Source organism: Chaetodon auriga, chromosome 6, assembly GCF_051107435.1.
Source record: "Chaetodon auriga isolate fChaAug3 chromosome 6, fChaAug3.hap1, whole genome shotgun sequence".
NCBI classification, from domain to species: Eukaryota; Metazoa; Chordata; class Actinopteri; order Chaetodontiformes; family Chaetodontidae; genus Chaetodon; species Chaetodon auriga.
The window spans coordinates 4,947,590-4,967,166 of NC_135079.1; the positions used below are offsets into that span (position 1 = coordinate 4,947,590).

General features: G+C 40.9%; 1 protein-coding gene across 2 annotated transcripts; it reads left to right on the forward strand.

Annotated features, from left to right (window-relative positions):
* Window positions 1-792: 792 nt before the first annotated feature.
* Window positions 793-19,559, forward strand: LOC143322251 (creatine kinase U-type, mitochondrial-like). Of its 2 annotated transcripts, none has more exons than XM_076733313.1 (9): window positions 793-1,100; window positions 6,944-7,142; window positions 8,025-8,120; window positions 9,207-9,428; window positions 11,143-11,228; window positions 12,573-12,696; window positions 13,398-13,532; window positions 13,815-13,940; window positions 15,324-19,559. In XM_076733313.1, the coding sequence occupies exons 1-9, from the start codon at window positions 955-957 to the stop codon at window positions 15,435-15,437; spliced, it is 1,248 nt and encodes a 415-aa protein (XP_076589428.1). In that variant the 5' UTR covers window positions 793-954; the 3' UTR covers window positions 15,438-19,559. The 2 variants fall into 2 exon arrangements, with proteins under 2 accessions (XP_076589428.1, XP_076589430.1); XM_076733315.1 differs by lacking the exon at window positions 793-1,100 and adding an exon at window positions 6,620-6,850.
* The last annotated feature ends 18 nt before the right edge of the window (window positions 19,560-19,577 follow it).

Below are 19,577 nucleotides of genomic sequence, written 5' to 3' on the forward strand. Positions count from 1 at the left end.
GTTGTCCCTTCAGTGTCAGTCAGCCATGATTCATCGTAATGAAGAAGTAGCAGCACTTTTAAAATTGACTTGAATGTCAGCTATGAATGACAGCAGCTTGTTGATGCCTGTCAGCGTTCATACCATACCACACACTCCTCCACCACTGTGACTTCCTGTGTAAGCAAATTTCACAATAAAATTCTTAGCGCGCACTGTTCTGTGGATTTCAGAGTGTGCAAGTGAAAATTAGACAAAAGAGAATAACTTTTCAATATAATTGGAGCAGCTTACTATTTAGAATTATCCAGATTTGCATTATTTTTGTATTTGTCAATATTAGCTGCTGTCATTTTTATGAAACACTTTATAGTGTGAGCCTACTCTTAACTGTGGAAGTACTGCATTTATATGGATTTATTTATACTGTATACTGTATTTATATGCATCCCTGTCTACAACCTGTCCTCATGATTCACTTCATTACTACACAACCTGTTTACATTGCAGTCTATACATTTGACTAATTCTCACCTGGCTACGCAGTATTAATATTATAGTTTATTACTTATATAATATTCATGTATTTCACTGTAATTTTTTACCTTAGATTCAAATTAGGTTTTGTTCCACTTTGTTAATACACCTTTTTTTTTATACTTATATGTAAGAGCACTCATCTTAGAATTTGATTGTGAAGGACTGCTTCACTGTAATTGTTGTGCACATGTCAACAAATCAAACTTGAGAACAGATGGTCTTGGCTGCGCTTGTCCTTTTACTTTGAAGCTATGGCTGAATTTCCGGTCTGGTGCTGTATCTCTCCATCCATCTTCACGTTGCTCCTTTTAAGTCGTTCTCCCTGTTATCATTCCATCAGAGGCTCCTCGTCACCAACTCTCTCCTCCACCTGTCCCTCCCTCCCTGCGGCCGTGGAAATAATACCTGTTTAACGCCTTTAAAGAAAACAAAAAAATGGCAAGCAGCTTCTCAAGAATCCTGTCCTCCAAACGGAACATTGGGATCCTGTCGCTGGTGGGAGGCTCTGCAACGGCTGGATTTCTGCTCCACCGAGAACATGTCAGCGCTGGAGTCCCTGTACGCAGGAGGTACCCCGCCAGGTACCGTAACCCCCACCAACACATAGCACAATATACATCATCAGGTTTGTTAATGAAGAAGTCCTGACAGGTGAGAATGTCTGTCATCGACACACATTAGGCCTAATTGTTAATTAAGTATTAAAAATCTGGGTTTACGTGCAAACATTAATTTGCATAGTGAGAATAATAATATGAGATGCTATATGAAATGCTATAGGACACCAGCTAATCAAAGAGCCGTTAACAGGTTCCTTAAACGCACATGACTGACACATTACATGCTGCTGTGGCTCCACGTTTCTCCTTTGTTACTGGAGTTTTATAGTAATCTTTTTTTTAGAGTGGAGGTACACCTGTTTAATGTATCTTTTATTAATCATACACCAAGATTAAAACACAAAAAACATCATACTGCACACACCTGCTCCTACAGATTTAACAGCCATTAAAGGGAATTTTGAGTAGCTAATGTTTGTATTAGACAAATAATGACACAGAGCTAGTTTACACCTGATCTCACAGGAAAAAACAGTTGTTTTGCCTGTATATGACATTCTATTATAAAGCAGCAGCACTTAAATGTAAATTATTAGTAAATCTTATCTGCACTCAGATATAAAAACCCTGCATAGGTGGTTGCACAATGCTTACACACAGCAGGTACTATAGTTAGCAAACTAATGTGAGGGAAATTATGAAGCGACAAAAGCATCTTTGTAGTTATGTTGGTGGGGTTGGAGGTTCGAGATTAGAGGTGAATAGCTCATAACAGTGTTCTTTAAATCCGAATATAAAAAAACACTAATAAACTAATAAAAGCACTCAGATCAAATATGTTGCAAGCCTCTGTGGTAATCCAAAGCTGCAACGGTTTGTCAGTTAGCTGTCAACCATTAAATTAATATTACTATTTTGATAATTGATTAATTGGTTTGAGTCATTTTTAAGAAACAAAGTCAATATTCTCTGATTCCAGTTTTTTAAATGTAAACATTTTCCTCTCGGACAGGAGACTGAATATCTTTGGGTTGTGGATCAAACAAGACGTTTGAGGATGTCCTCTTGGGCATTAGGAAACAGCAGTTGACATTTCTCACTGTTTTCTGACATTTAAACGACCAAACAAGGAATGGATTCATCGAGAAAATAATTGACACATTGACAGACAAAAATGAAAAAAATCGTTTGTGGCAGTCTTAAAATAATCGTTTAGTATTAAACTACAGGTGCTGGGACATCCTGTTTTGACCGCTTATCCCTGAATGAGTGAACAACGGTACAGTTACCGATCGTTTCTTTTGACAAATGAGACCTGCCTGAACAGGCGGCTCTTCTGCATTAATGTTATTTTCCAATGCAAACAGACATAATTTCGCATTGCATTATGTGCTCATGTTGGAACACGTTCAGTGTGATGATACTGAATCAATCTGACTGATACACTTTGCCAGCATTTGAAACTCTGTCTCTGCAGCCACTTGTGTTTTGTTGGCTCTGAAAGTGTTGTCATGGACCGCAACCATAGATGGCATCCTTTGATGCACCTCTCTCTCCCTCACCAACTTATGACGTTTACCATCTTCTGAGCTCATTGTTGTGGAAGAAAGAGGAACTTGTGTCTCTGTGTTATAGACCAGGAAAGGTAGATTTAAGGCAAGAGGCCAGGTTTGACTGTGCAGTGATGAAATAGACATATAGATCAAGCAAGAAGACTGTTGTGAGGGTCCATCCATGACAAACATCTTTCCATAGACCCATCTCATCATTAGTACTGCTTTAGTAAGTTGGGAACACTTATAAGAGGCAGTTATTGTGTCATTTTTAATTTAAATGTCTTATCTTTGCAGACTGGCAGGGAACAGGAACCCATAAGCTACTCAGTCTGTTCTGCTTCTGCAGTTTTAGTCTTCGAAACGGCAAACCTGGTTTCATTCCATCCCTGGCCCCGAGAATGTGTTCGTTTGGATACAGGCCAATCTTTGACAGCCGGTTATTCATGTTTGTTCTACCAGCCTGCTTGAAAGCATAAATAAATCATTTTAAGATAGAGGTGGATCAGGATTATTACTTCGCTGCACAATTGAAACCCTTGGTATACTGATGTGCTCCAAATTATGAATCTAAATGGAAATCCCTGGAAATTACACAAATAAAAACTGCGATACAATCTATTATAGGAAATAAAAGTCAAGCTGGAAGACTATATAACAACTTGAATCAATGAACTTTATTCACTCTTAAGATATGGTTCAAGGTTTTGAGGAAGTTAAAAATAGAGAAACAGGCTAGGGTCTTGAACTGGGTTGCCTATGACCCAGAATTTGAACCTGCTAGGTTGGACGGGGACTTCAATCAGTGGGTCAGGAGAGGTATCACGTCTTTCTGTTCCCTCACCTCAAACAGTAAATTTCAGAGTTATGAGACTATTTCAGACACATTTAGCTTGGAAAAGAGGGACTTCCATGGATATTTGCAAGTCAGAGACTATTATAATAAAAAATTACAAACTAAAGAGGTGAAAGAATATAATTTGATTTCTATATTTTATAATGCGTACAAAGAAAAAGACAATAAAAAGTTGGTCTCAAGAATATATGGAAGTATACAAGCCTCTAAAAATCACTCTACAATGTCTATCAAACAAAAATGGGAGAGGGAGTCAGAAACACAAATATCAAGAGGAGACCTGGAATCAAATATGCGGGACACTTGCGACCACTGCAAACTCAAGATCACTGAGACTGTCACAGCTTCTCCGAAAGACACTGAAGGCAGGTTTGTCTTGGTTAAAAGGGTGCTAGACGGTGAAACTATTGTATTAGGAAATGTTTATGCCTCCAATATCCAGGACGAAGCATTTTATTACTTTTTTTTTTTTCTGTTCTTCCCAAATTACATCATTGTTTTTCGGCCAACAAATACCAATTTTTAAAAGATTAAGAAATTACAAAATAAAGTAATGAATGCATATTACAAAGTATAAAGGTCTACCACACAATAATATTGTCATTAGTGCACTTTAAGATTACATCAAATCATGGTGAGATTATAAGAGCATTCAATCCATCAGTAGTTATAGTAAAACACACAAATATAGGTTGTAAGGGAACACATGCTTAAAGGCCTTTGTTCAAACAGTAAGGTTACATGAGGTTACCAGAGTTCAGTGCACCACACAAAGAAGCAGCTGCTGCTAAGACAAGACGAGTTGTGGGAGAGAAAGAGAGTCCCAGAAAGCCTTGATAAGAATGCTCTGTGATTTCATGATTTCTCCATTTCTCTATTCCTGTTATGATTCCATAGAATCGGCGTTTAGTCGGACCAATGTAGCAGAAATACTAATTGCTCAAAGAACACAAAATCAGCCAAACTAACAAAGCGATCACTACACCGTGGCGAGCGGGTAGGAGAGCTTAGGACTTCGAACAACCAAGAGTATCACTACCAGAAAATACAGAAACAAACTAAACTAGTGCAACTAGGCACAGATCAAATAGCGACAAAACAAGTCTAGGGAAACAGGCTAAGGCACAACGATAGGAACAGAATGGCTGGAGAGTCTCAGCGAAAAGCGTCGACAATCCTGCCAAGCTGCTTAAGTGAAGGCGCAATCAGTGGAGATCTGCCCCAGGTGTGTTGGAGACCCGCAGCACCACCAGGCCACACCTCCACTGCAGGCGAGGAGAGAGAGAGAGCCATTAGCCAACATGCAATGAAAAACAAACAAGGAAACAAGTACAAACTATGACAATTTCTGCTACAGTGTCACACTCAGCAGATCAGCTACTGTCACAGCATCACATTCAGTAAATCAACTACTATCAGCTACCATTGGTTACAGTATTTTCTCCAGTCATCACATATCATCACATATCTCTTAGAAAAAATTATACTGCAGAAGCCCACTGTCCCCTACTTTGTTTGCCCTGGCTATGGAGCCATTAGCGTTAGCTATCAGACAAAACCCTGACATCCAGGGAGTAACAATATTGGTACTAACCAAGATAAAATTTTACTGTATGCTGATGATATCCTTTTGACATTAACAAAGCCCTCTCTATCATTAATAGCCTTAACTAATTGTTTAAAAGAATTCAGCCTAATATCTGGATATAAAGTAAATTTTGACAAGTCAGAAATAATGATCTGAGATAATGACACAAAAACAGAACCACCTTATACTCAGCCCTTTCGTTGGACTCCATCTGGGTTTCATTATTTAGGAATTAAAATCACCCCCCAGCTCAATCAGTTATATTCAGAAAATATTAATCCTCTAGTTAAAAGTGTCCAAGAAATGTTTACAAGATGGAAGAGTCTCCCTGTATCGTTCCTTGGCAGAATCAACCTCATCAAGATGACAGTCCTTCCAAAAATATTATATACCACATCAGTGTTGTTTGTAAATTTAAATACAAATGACAATACAAATATAAATAAAGCATTATCAGACTTTATTTGGAATGGCAGGAAACCTATGGTTAAACTAGCAAGATTACAACTGTAGGTGAAAGATTTTATATTAATTGTAAGCAACAAAAACACTTTATATCTAAATTCTATTCTGAGATATTGAGCTTGAACCTGGGTAAACTGGTGTACTTTACTTAAGTGTATAATTGATGGTGATGTATCTGATGAGATTTTACAACTGCCTTCCAGAATTTCGATTTGCAACAGATATAAAGAACTTCAGTATAATATCTTGCATCGAATCTACATCTCTCCGCATATCTATAGTAAGTATAGAACAGGAACCTCACCAAATTGCCCCAAATGTAAATCTTGCATAGGCACCGGGCTGCATTGTTTGTGGGAATGCAAAAAAATCCAAGCATTCTGGATGGCAGTATGTTTAAGTGTTAGTAAAGCAACAGGTCAGCAGCTGTCAGTCAGTCCGCTTCTGTGTCAGCTTGGGAAGGTCCCTGCCTCTCTTAAAGACAACGAAAATGGAATCCAGTCGCTTTTAATGATAGCAAGGAAAGCTGTAATGGTACAGTGGGTTGGAGAGGATCCTCCTATCTCTGTGTGGAAATCTCTGATCTCAGAGGTTGTGACTCTGGAAAAACTTGGATATTGTATCAATGGAAGGACTCATCTTTTTCTGCAGGAATGGAGGAAGCCACTGGAACTTTTGGGACTCGATTATAATCTGGATTTAAACTGGTAACTTTATTTTTTTTTTTAAATCTTTGACCAGAGGACATGGGTTTGATTCATGAACTTTCTCTAGTCTTAGACCCCACCATATAGTATTGACTAACGCACAAGTTCATTGTGCTATTAATGCCACATACTTCATCATATGGACCAGTCCTGCAGCACCGTTGTTGTTGTTTTAATATTAATGTTTGTTCATGTGTAATGTTTGTGTATTTGTTTCTGAAAAAACTAAAAATGTAATAAACAGAATTTACAAAAAATTCATGTAAATAAATAAATAAATAAAAAGTTAAAAAAAAAAAAAAGATAGAGGTGGATTAGTCCACTCAAACTTCTTTAAACATTGATTATATTCACCTGCTGGCTCTGAACACCGTAAAATCGCAGTTCTGCCAGTTTTCAGTGGTTTTCAATGTGTGTCGCATAGCAGTTTGTTTGTTTTTACAGTCCCAATATCATCTGTCTGAACTAGTGGGCGTCTTTCACAGCAGGTGTCCCATAGCCAGAAGGACACAGGTTTGAACCACAGTCACTGTGTGTGTCACATGGAAGTGTCCCGGAGCGAGTCGCTCACTCTGCACCTGCTCCAAGGACACAGCTCCATGGTTAGCAGGCGTCCACACTGTTAAAAAGAGTTCTTCTCTCTCAAAGATCAGTGCAGCAGTATAATATCTCATCTTGCATTTGTGTTTGTGCAGTGCCGAGTACCCTGACCTGCGCAAACACAACAACTTCATGGCAACTTACCTTACACCTGCCTTGTATGCCAAGCTGTGTGATAAGGCTACTCCCAACGGTTACACACTGGACGAGGCCATCCAGTGGGGCGTGGACAACCCAGGGGAACCCCGCATCACGTCTATTGGCATGGTGGCAGGAGACGAGGAGACTTATGAGGTCAGACATCATTATGCCTTTTTAAACACATGCAAGCTCCTCACTGTTGGGGGAAAAGAAGGGGCTGGCACACCTCCATGTTTACTGTACAAGACTAATAGCTGACCACTGCCTCCTCAGGGCACCAGCGGGAGTTTGCAGCAACAAGGGCAACCCTGACAAAGTTTCAACATAGATGAAAATCTTTTAATCATCAGAAATTGTAAATGATTGGGAAATTTGCCTGAGTGTAACTCAAAAAAATTGCGGTCAGCCAACCCTCCTGTGCTGCTCCAGAGGAAGGAGTATTACAGCACAGGAGAGGGGTAGTTTCAGGCCAGAGCACCTCTTTTGGGATGTCTCAGTGCCAGTGTATTTTTTTAGTCAGATATGAATGATGAATTGCCAGTTGGGACCAATCGGTGGGAGTGTTAAGGCTGCAGATGCAGGTCACGGTTCAGGGAAGGATGTGTCATTTTCAAGGACTCCAGGTTGCATCACTCCGAGTGCATGACACAACATTTTTAATGCAACAAATCTTTGTGACCAGAGACAGAGTGTTTGTGTGCTGTGAGTGGTTCCTCTGTTTGTGGTCATATGGGTGTGGTATTTCTGCTGCTGGTAAGTGGACAGAAGTGCTGACAACAGTGTGCAAGAAGAGTTCTTATAATGTCGACAGCAAATGTATAGATTTACCCTGCAGTTTTGTTTCATTATCACATCCATACTATTGTCATCAGCAGCCATTAAGGCCATGTGTTCATATACATATCTACACTGATTCTACAAAATGTCAGGAACACATCCTCTACATGGCAAACATTGATGAGTTGAATTCAGGACAAAGTCTTTATCCATTGTCTCATTTTTTTTGTGTGTTCTTAAATTCTGGGTCTGTTTCAGGTATTTGCAGAACTGTTGGACCCTGTCATCAAAGGGAGGCACAACGGCTATGATCCCCGCACCATGAAGCACCCCACCGACCTGGATGCCAGCAAGGTAATACCCTCACAGAGCTTCTTATGCGAGAGGTTGTTTCATTCCTCGGGCTGGTGACTTCCTGCTGCTGTTTAAGAACTATGATACTTAGCAGTAGGTTGTTTGTAGATGATGTCACGTCACTCTTTTGTTGTGACGCAAACTGCAGATGGAGGGCAGGAAGTGATTGTCTGCGTAGGAAGCACAATAACACGCATACACAATGCCTATGTTTTGATGTCATTTATGGTCGATTCAACCGAGAAACCAGGAGTAGCTTTAATCGAGTACCAAAAGTTGTTGCTCATCTTCATAACATAAGGGTCACATCCAACATATGTTCTGATTTTCTGTTTATACCTTTCTCTCATACTTTCATCTAAACTTGCCCAATGAGAACTTTCCTTCATCTCATCCGTTACGGTTTTCATTTCCGGCCCTCCATCTGAATTTAACATCACGTGACCGCAAACAAATAAGCAACCATTTTTTTTTTATTGTTCCTACAATATTGATCAGAGTTGAACAAATACCACATTTTCTCATTGCAACAACCAATAGTCAACAGCTGCAATAAACCTACAGTATATCAGTCACTTTATCTCTTGAGTACAGCCAAGCTACAGCGTTGTTTGGTGACTGTGCTGAAATGTGTGTACCTACATGTGTGGCATGCACAGTGTTACGGTCACACACAGCACAGGGATAACACCACATCACAAACGCTTAAGACAATCCAATACATGAAGAATGTAATGTCAGCAGGCAAGTTGGCTGGCTAGCTTGATGGCTATATGTATGCTAGTATGATTAGTCCCAGCTTGAGAGGTACAACCTAAATGAATGAAGAGTGAAACTCTTCTTCCTCCTTTATGTTTTTCACCAAGCTTTATTTCAATGATCCTTAGCAAGAAACAATAGAGGTCTTTGGTTCTGCCATCTGTTATTGAACTCAACCACTGGGATTAACTCTGCTTCAAGAGAGAACATCAGCCTGTATTTTTATCACTGAAACTCACATCAGTGTCATTATTGTACATTGAATGAAGACATGTAAAGTGATGCAAAACATATATAAAAATATTTCCCCTCCTGTCTTCATTTCAGATCCAGTCGGGCCAGTTTGACGAGCGTTATGTGCTGTCGTCCAGGGTGAGAACGGGCCGCAGTATCCGGGGGCTCAGCCTGCCTCCCGCCTGCACTCGGGCAGAGCGACGGGAGGTGGAGAGGGTGGTGGTGAATGCACTTGCAGGCTTGAAGGATGACCTGGCCGGAAGGTACTACAGTCTCACCCAGATGACAGAAAAGGAGCAGCAACAGCTCATTGATGTGAGTGATGTGGGGATACTGCTCAATGCAGGTGAAGATGTACGTCTTTTGACCTGTAGTGCCACTTTAACCCTTTTGCTTCTTGTCACAAGAGGAATTGTTTGGGGAAAAAAGGTTCAGTTCAGACAAATTGGGATGCTGTGTAAAACACAAATAATACAGAATGCGATAATTTGCTAATCCCTGTTGATAAATACACAGTTGAAAATACTACAAAGGCAATATATAAATAGTGGATTACTTCATCAGCTTCACAGAGGTTCACCACTTTGTGAACACATGATTGTATGAAGAATATTACTAATGGACTCATGATCACTTCATAAAACTACTGTCGGTAACACAGTTTGTTTGTGAGTGATTGCATTCTGGGTTATTTTTGACGTTTTCTACAGCATCCAAACTTATTTGGATTCAGGGTTGTAGAAACAGAATCTTTTTAGAGGTCGATTGCCTTAAATTACATATTATTCTCATGAAATACAACACCAGAACAGCTTTCTATTTCATATCCACTTATAATCAATCATTTTAATACAGTAGCATTAGTGGTTTCACATGATCTGCCAGTGGACCTGTTCCAACAATTTTGGATTTTAAAATACTCACTGCAGCACAATCTGCAACACAATAGTAATGCGTCGTGTCGGAATCTGATTCACAATGAGGTTATTTCAGTTCAGGCTGCAGGCAAATCAGCTTTGTTTCTGAAATGACATCTTTAAGACTGACAGCACTGTTATTTGCAAGTGATTAGATTTATGTGTCCAGGCAATACCAACATCTCTGCATGGGTCGCTGTGCTTATGTGGTAGGCGACAGATGCTGGTGACACACCTTTCCAATGTGGAAGCATGAAAAATGGCCATCAGTCACGTTGTGAAGTCATAGTGCAGAACTTCTCCATCGTGCCAGGCAAAGTCAGCGAAGGAGTTCAGCTGTGTTTTGATATTTCTTGGTTTCCTCAGTCGCTTTGGATTTAACGTCGTCCTTGTGTGTCACATTGTTAGTGATGCAAAAGACACTTTGGAATCACATCTGTAGAAATACGATCTAATCGTATTTCACACCACCTCCAAATGTGGCTTGGATCTGTTTTTCATGTAGTTTTTTACTGTCCAGACTTTCTAAAATCAATGTGGATGTGCTGGTCGGAATAAGGGCTTGTGTGGGAAACACATGCACTCATAGTGAGGATGTTTAGTTGACTGTGGATGTGGTTACAACTTCTGTTTGGCAACACCTGAAGTTGTTTGACGTCCTCCGGGGTCCATATTCTTCATATGTGTTTTGTCATCCTGATTGTCCATACTGTAATTTGACTTTGTTTATTTTGTTCCTATGACATCTACTGAATGATTCCTTCTTTGTTTCTTCTATTTTTTCCCTATTAAAATGTTTTTCGGGGGACTTTTTCCTTATCTGAATTGAGTGTCTCATGATAGAGGATGTTCTATGCTGTGAAGCCCCCTTGAGATAAAGTTGTGGTTTGTGGTACTGGGCCTTACAAATAAAACTGACTTTACTTGACTAACACCCAGGGAAAAGGGGAGCAGTGGAGCCATAATGAGAGATACTGACCACATATCTGAATTCTCAAGTCTCACACCCTTGTTTCTGTTTCCCTCTAACAATAATGTCCAATCACAGTTTTCACTGTTTTGGTCATAGCCACTGTTTACAGTTTGAGTATAAAACTCTGTATTCACAATAGGACCATTTCCTGTTTGACAAGCCCGTGTCACCCTGGCTGATGAGCACAGGCATGGCTCGTGATTGGCCAGATGCTCGTGGTATCTGGTAAGTAAAAAAAAAAAAAAAAAAAGGATGATAGAGGTTTCTGGCAACGCAATATATATGCATATGTGTCATCAATATATGAATGGTAAGGTACAATGAATCTTCTTACAATGTTGCCAAGCTGGAGCATGTACAAATGAAAAAGCAAAGGACCCAGGATTGACCCTTGTGGAACTCCTGAGAAAAGTTTTGCTTCAACTTTCCAGTTGCACTTGCCAAAGCTTTAATTTCTTTTCAAATGATTTCACTTTTGAAAGCTTGAGGTTCACCTCTGAGAGGTTGATGTGATGCTCGGCAGCAGCGACAAGGCTACTCCTTCACAAATCCTCCTTCTGAATGGGGTTTCAGCCTCCTAGCTGTTAGCTCGCTAATCACAAAACCTGCCTGCGTAACATTACCTCTGACAGAATGTGGTCTTGTGAAAGCTGGATGTAAAAGCGAATTTGTTTTTACAGTGTCTTGCCATCTGTATGGACTTACCTGATTAAATAAAGGTTATATGAGCTAAAGTGTGGGACAAATTGTTTTCTTACCTGCTTAGGGCACTACATAACAAGTCAGGGATTTTGTCATCAAGATTCCTTCTCTGAAAACCAGGAATGTTTGTACCTTTTTACCCATCCAATAGTTGTTGAGATTTTTCAATTTGGACACTTATGTCGGACCGATGAACAGATGAACCGTCACCAGCCCCATCACTAGTGAGGCTAAAGATAGGAATGTCAGTACAACACTTTCTTGTCACTCATTCACACTGTATATTGACTTGTGTATATATTTTTTAGAAACAGAAATGTCAGAGAAAAACACGCCTGCCTTGTACTTGGCCAGAATTTCCTGCAACTGTCAGCTTTTCTCTTTTGCTAACAAACTGATCGTCATGAGTTTGCAAGGTCTCATCCATCACATTTAGCTTTGTGTTATGTTTAATGATTTGTCTTTTTCTTTTAAGTATGTCATAAATCAGTGTCGTATTACTAGACAGAAACAACAGTCATACTCAGTGACTGATGGTTAATCAGCTACTCTCTCCCCACCAATATCATATTGTTCCCTTAACAGAGAAAACACATAACCAATCTCTACTCATTAACTTATGCTACACACTGTCTCCCGTCAGTAAATTATATTGAAGTTGTTGATACAGTTAAAAAAGACAGTCCATAAGCTATGAGTAAGAAAAGGATATCAGCTCTGTGTTCCAGTTTACTGGGTACTACGTCAGAATGAATGACCCCTCCCTGGGTGCTGCACTGTCTGGTTACCGTTCCTTGGGGCAAATGCAAACAACCATAAGCTATGGAGATCAGCACAATATAACTCAAAAAACTCTGTTCTGTGCAGGCACAACAACGACAAGACATTTTTGATTTGGGTGAATGAGGAGGATCACACCAGGATCATCTCCATGGAGAAGGGAGGGAACATGAAGAGAGTCTTTGAGAGGTTCTGCAGAGGCATAAAGGAGGTAAGGCTGTGTTTGTTCATGTGTGGATTGTTTAAGATGTTGAGATGAGAGAGGAACTGTGACTACCTGTAACACCCTTATTTCCCCTGTGGGGGATTAATAAAGTCTTACTAAAGCTCATAGTGTGGGTGCAGTGTTGATTGTAAAGCAGGAAGGAAGGGCCTATAGTGTATCTCCTTCAAACACCGCAGGTGAATCAGCCTGTCACTGAAGGAGCTGCCCAGTACTGTCAGAGTGTCCTGCATGGGGTGAGACGTGTTCTCCATCAGGGGTGATAGCTCAGCCATCATCCTCCTTTCTCTCAGGTGTAGGCTGTCGCTCTGATGACTCACCAAGGCTATAGGCTGTATACTAGTCTTTGCCGTACTACAAAAATAAAGCCTGTAAATGACACACGATAACACATTGTCCAAACACAGCAGTGCAAGCTTAAATTATTTATCCAAGCAGTCCAAGTTCCCCATCAGAGAAAGAGTTACGTACAAGCAATGCATCATCTGGTACTGCAGTGTTTTACACTGAGAGTGTGACATGCTATGCTAATGCTAGCGTTTGTGTCAGTCCACTCCCAACAGACTTCATGTTACTAACAGTTTGCTGCGTATGAACAGTATGTACACATCCGTCACGCGGGCCAAAGGTCAGACATTCTATGAATGAAACACACACTCATCGTGTTTGACTCTCTCTCTGTGTTTAAGGTGGAGCGTCTGATCCAGGAGAGAGGCTGGGAGTTCATGTGGAATGAGAGGCTGGGCTACATCCTCACCTGCCCCTCCAACCTGGGCACAGGCCTCAGGGCCGGGGTCCACGTCAAGCTGCCCCTGCTGAGCAAGGTAATGCATTAGTAAAGAAAGAACAAGTATTTTTACTAACTTAGTTTGAAATGATGTGCAAGAGTTTAAATTGCCAAATAACATTTTTAGAACTTTCATCAGTCATATTCACCTGGAAATAAGCTTTTTAGAAGATTCTTGCTGATTAAATGTTGTTTGTAAAAGACTTGAAAATGTCTAAATGACATCTGGAAGGAAAAACAGTAGATTTGCATATTGAATAATGTGTTGATTAAAGTGCTTTGAAACTGTATGGAATGATTTCTCTCCTCCAAACAAAAGGACGCCCGCTTCGGTAAGATCCTGAGCAACCTGTGTCTGCAGAAGCGAGGGACAGGCGGTGAGGACACCGCTGCTGTGGACAATGTGTACGACATCTCCAACCTGTTCCGCATGGGAAAGTCTGAGGTAGGGAAACTTGTATAGCACTGCACAGAGGCTGGGGCCGAGTGAGAACAAAGGGTGTGAGTAATTGTCTCATCAACAGAGCCAAGCCTTCACTTGCCAAACTGCTCCACTTGAGTTGCTTATTAGCTTACAGAACTTGTCTGTCATTGTCCCCCGGGCATTGACGTATGGAGACACATAGGTAACAAACGGGGTGTTGCGAAAAACATTGCGTGTGATGAGAAACTCCTCCTGATATGAAGAAAGATTCAATGGAATGAACATTTATCTCCTCACAGTGTGACTCTGACTTTTTGGGAGTCTAAACAACAACCCATTGATGGCAAAAGAGTTGTTGTTTGTTTTGTTTTGTTTTCAGACCAAATGAAGCCAAAACTGTCTCACAACTGAGAGAGGAGGGGAGTGGGAAGGGGAGGGCAGGGGACTGGAGAGAATGCTGTCACACCTGAGTGAGAGTTATGCAGCACAATGATCTGTTATCTACAATCATTGTTCTCTGTTGGGTTGAGTGCATTGTACAACAAGTGAAGATTGAGAATCAATCCTGCAGTTTTTTACTGTTATATAACTTGGAGACGTGGCTTTTTACGATTGGAAGAACACAGACTGCTTATTGCATCTGTGCAAGAGAAATAAATCACGACTTTGATGCAGAGAGATTTATGATTTAAGCCTTTTGGATGAGAGGCGGTTCAACCACTATCCATGGGAACCTACAAGACAGCAATGCACAAAGACTCCAGTGAAGAAGCTAAGTTATTAACATGCCTTGGTAGGACATGAAAGCGTGCAGGTAGAGAAGGAGAGAAGAGCAGAGGAGCTCGGTGTATCATTGGAAGTTCCCCACCAGTCTAATGCTATAGCAGCATAACTAAGGGCTGGTCCAAGGCAAGCCTGAGCCAACCCTAACTATAAGATTTATCAAAAAGGAAAGTTTTAAGCCTACGCTTAAATGTAGAGACGGTGTCTGCCTCCGGGACAAAGACTGGGAGATGGTTCCACAGGAGAGGAGCTTGATAGCTAAAGGCTCTGGCTTCCATTCTGCTTTTGGAGAATTTAGGAACCATAAGTAAACCTCTGTTTTGGGAGCGCAGTGTTTAGTCAGGTAATAAGATGTGGGCAGCTGGATAGAAATTGCAATAATCCAACCTGGAAGTCATGAATGCATGGACTGTTTTTTTCTGCATTGTTTTGAGACGCAGGTGAATAATTTTCTTGTAGTGTGAAACTCTGCACAGACATCATTCTGTGCAGCGAAGGTCGAACATGCAGCTGAAGCAGCACGAAGCAACATTTTTGAGCAGAAGAGGGCGTTTTATGTTCCAGTCTCCATTTTTCTTATGCAAAAAAGGATAAAAACAAAATGTGACGTGTCCCTCTCAGGTCCAGCTGGTGCAGACAGTGATTGATGGCGTCAACTACCTGATCGAGTGTGAGAAGAGACTGGAGAAAGGCCAGGACATCGAGGTGCCTCCACCCATCAAGGTGTTCAAGTAGACACTGATCCCTGACCTCACCCCACAAACCTCTGGGCACGATCACATGCACCAACACCTCACTCTGTGCCCTCCCAGAGTACCTCTCTATAATATAATCTACAAAATATATAATATAATCTACAACATCTATAATCTACAAAATCAATCAATCAATCAAACACACCCATACGGGCAAGGCAAGGAATAAGCAACGTTTGGGAGCCATCCACACTGAGGGCCCCCTGCTCATGACGAGGGAGCGCCGCCCGAGACCACCCCGACCCAGGCAGACAGGAGGCCCCACACCAAGGTGCAGAGGCCTCCAGCCATCCAGGCCAGAGCTGTCCCCTCGGCAGCGCCCCCATCAGTAGACCAAGAGCAGCTCCCAGTGTGGGGGGGCCCCCATGAGGAAACACTGGAGCTAAAAACCAAGGGACTAAGACATTAACATAAAATAAGATAAAATGAATAAATGAAATAAATAGTAAATAAACATGTTGTTAAAACAATCAACTAAAATAAGATATATATGTACGTATAAAGATAAATATGGTCAGAAGCCTGATTAAAGGAATGAGATAAATCAAACAAATCAATTGAAAGCCTGATTAAAAAGGTGGGTCTTGAGCCTCTTTTTAAAAACATCAACAGTCTCTGCGGCACTGAGGTTTTCCGGCGGGCAGTTCCACAATCGGGGGCCATAATAACTAAAAGCCGCCTCCCCGTGTGTTTTAGTTCTTACTTTTGGTATGGTTAAGAGGCCAGTGCCGGGGGACCTCAGGGTCCGCGAGGGTTGATAGGGTAAAAGTAGGTCAGATAAACCGTTAAGACATTTAAAAACTAATAAAAGAACCTTAAAATCTTATCCTGAAACGCACGGGGAGCCAATGCAGCGACTTTAAATCTGGTGTCCCCGGGCGCCGGTCGGATGGCAGCCCACCGCTCCTGGTCTGCCGCAGTGGAAGGACTACCAGGATGGGTCAAAAGCGGAGGAAAAATTTCACCAATGCATGGCATGTGTAGCATGTTCTATGTAGTGTGTGACAAATAAAGGGGATTGTCCCTCTGATTTCTCTCTATTTTACTCAGCTGTCTGGCTCAACCAAACCAGGGTCCCAGAATCCAGCATTGGGCTTAAGTGTGTTTCAGTTGTTCTAAGGGATTTTATCTTTAAACTCAAATTCAAACCTTGCTCTAAAATTGTAGCAAAGATTAAAGAAGGATGTACAAACTGTAGGCTGCTCTAACGGCTGCCGGTTTGCCCGTCTCTGCATGGCCAAACGGTGTCTATGGCTCTGATCCCAAAGCACTCCTGAGCCCACCAAACCTGGCTTTACTCCACTCTGCCCCTTCCTGACGTATGTCCTATACTCAGCCTGTCTCTTCCCCTCATTCCTGTGAGTTGTTTGTTCATTCCTATTATCTGGTGCTTGTGTGGTCCATCCATTTGTGCAATACTTTCCATTGTAGATTGTGTGTACATGGTTTCTGTTCACCATTTTGATTGCAATCAAATGGTTGCATAGCGTCTTTGTTCACAGTGTTTAGCACAATGTCAGTGACACATTGACATTGACAATCAGTGACCTTGAAATAGTACAAATATTTTACAAAGTGCTGTGTTGTGCAATAGTGCCCCCCCGCCCCCGCCCCCACACACACACACACACACACACACTCACACATTTCAATCACAGCCCTGCTGACAGTCAGCCTTCCCCTAACCTCATTTGATCCCGACATTATTTCCATCCAGTTCTGCCATTTCCACCTCAGCTGTACGTTTACAGTAAACGGCTGCAGCTCCGCTTCAAAGGATCTGCTGTACAGCTCGTCAGTCAGCTGTGTTTGAGCTTCATGAGGGGAGATGAGGGGACATTGTGGGCCGTTGCTGAAAGAAACTGGTCTCTTTAGGAAGTAAGATTTATAAAAATGAAGAGCACTTTCCCCACTAACATACATTGTAGACAGTGGAGCTTTATTTGGATTGAAGTCACGAAAGATTATTAATGAATAAATAATCATGTCAACTTTTAACCCAAGCAAGAAATACGCTGATACTGCAGAATGTAGTTTTCTTGTACTGCACTGTACCTTCAAAGTTAGCAGGGCAGGCAAATAATACATACTGAATGCACTCTGAATAACTCCATCTATTATTAGTCAGATATTAGATTACTATATTCTTAATGTGGAAAGTTTTTTGCACAACCTGATAAGAAGCTTGAATCTGTCTCTGTGTTCTGTCTTAATGAAAAATCTGTCACAATAGAAATTTTGAGTTTGTATGCAAATGTAAAATATCTCCTGATTTTTTTAAGGTTTTCACTATTAGTCTCTAACCATCCTCTTCAAATATGGCAAAGTAAGCAAGTTTGAAGTCATATGGGTGCATGGCAGAGTGATAAAGGCCTCTGAAGGAAATACCACTGAAAGACACTTAAACAAGTTACAGAGGGGAGATATCAGCTTTTGCAAGACTTGTTGGTTTCTCACTGGGCATCAGAGTAACATGTATATGTGACATGTAAAGGCTGGAATAGAGTATGTCACATAAAAATGTATTATATGAATATAAATACTTAAATACTAAAGTCTATGAGGAATACCTTTAAGGTAGAACTTACTTACCTACTGAGGTGCTGTATGACACTTGTGTGCATTCATATAACACTGATGGAATATTTATTTTTAGAAAAAATGATTGTGGTGCTGTCAGAGAGCTCCCTCTGCTGGCTTGGTGATGTAACTGCAGCTGCACAAAGAAGGAAGTCGTTTATCTCATGCTGTCTGTTAGTCTGCGTTGATTAATATGAAGCCTATTTTTGCCTGGATGTCTTCAACAATAAGAAATCAGAATAAAAATGAAATCTGCTCAGGGGTCCTCGCAATGAAAGTCAGACAACTGTGCATACACCTGAGCAGACCTAAGAACAAGACACACAATCTGCATACAAAACAACACAAATAGGCCAAACAGTCACAGCTGACAAACAGTTCATGAGAACAGTCACAAGTGTCATAAAAAGCATCATATGAACTCAGAAAATCAGCATTATACTCTTACTATATAATTATTTAACATTGTATTCTCACCAAATATCCTGACTGTGGATCTTCACCTGATGCTGATTTCAACTATTGTCAAAAATTAAGATTTTAACAACATTTAATGGGACTGCAAGGAATACTATGTATTTCCCACTGCATTTCCAGTATGCACCTGTTGCCTCCAGCTGACTACAAATGGCTGCGTCAGCTCTCCCCTGCTGGAGTAATACCTGACCTCTGATCAAATGAATCACATCTTAATGTAGGAATATCCATCATGTGAGCACAATATAAACTAAAATAAGAATATTATTAAAATTAGCGTTTGACACAGGGCCCCCCTACAACACAGGGCCTCGTGATTTCTTAACAATGCAGGACTCGCCTCAGTTGATATCCTCAGGCTGTCAGTGTCAATGACAGAAAATGGACAGACACAGCGCCAATAGAAAACAAACTTCAGGTTAACACAATTAATACCTAGGAAACGTGTGTTGCATCAGCGGTGTCTCCAGCGCAGTAAATCCTGGGGGCTTAGCTTTTCTGCAGCACATATGCGGCACAGTGACCTGCAGATCAACATGGTGATCAGTGCGTTTGACCTTCCCCCTGACACCTGAGCCAAGGTGGCACATTTTAAGAGCACAAGGGATTTGTATATCAGATCCTATGAGCTCATAAAAGTGATCATCAGAAGTGCTGCCAGTCTCCCTGGAGGAAAGTCTGAAAATATAGTGACCAGTGCAGATTTTGAAGACTGGATCCACAATTTTCAGAAAAATTTAAGGTTATGGTTCACAGGAAACTCTGAAGTTGTTATCAAGTTATGATTTGTATGTTACTTTTCAGAATACTTTTGTTTGACTTGGAGTGATTAAAGTGATGAAGATTCAGGTGTTTGATGTCTCCAGGTCACCTAGACTGCATGTCTCCTTCTGCTTTCTGTACTTTTCTTTATGTGTAAATACTGACTAATGTCTGTAAACCAAAGCAGCCTGAGGGGACATACTCTGTCTAATGTATGAAAGAAGTTATGTTCTTTTCTGACAAATATTTCACCACTGCAACTGTATTTTAGGTGCCTTTTAAAATAAACGAACTTATGAAT

Excerpts from the sequence above, each read along its gene's own strand:
- LOC143322251 (XM_076733313.1), top strand. The coding sequence starts at position 955 with ATGGCAAGCAGCTTCTCAAGAATCCTGTCCTCCAAACGGAACATTGGG. Across the intron at positions 7,143-8,024 it reads GAGACGAGGAGACTTATGAG|GTATTTGCAGAACTGTTGGA; the intron begins GTCAGACATCAT and ends GGTCTGTTTCAG. Across the intron at positions 13,533-13,814 it reads AGCTGCCCCTGCTGAGCAAG|GACGCCCGCTTCGGTAAGAT; the intron begins GTAATGCATTAG and ends TCCAAACAAAAG.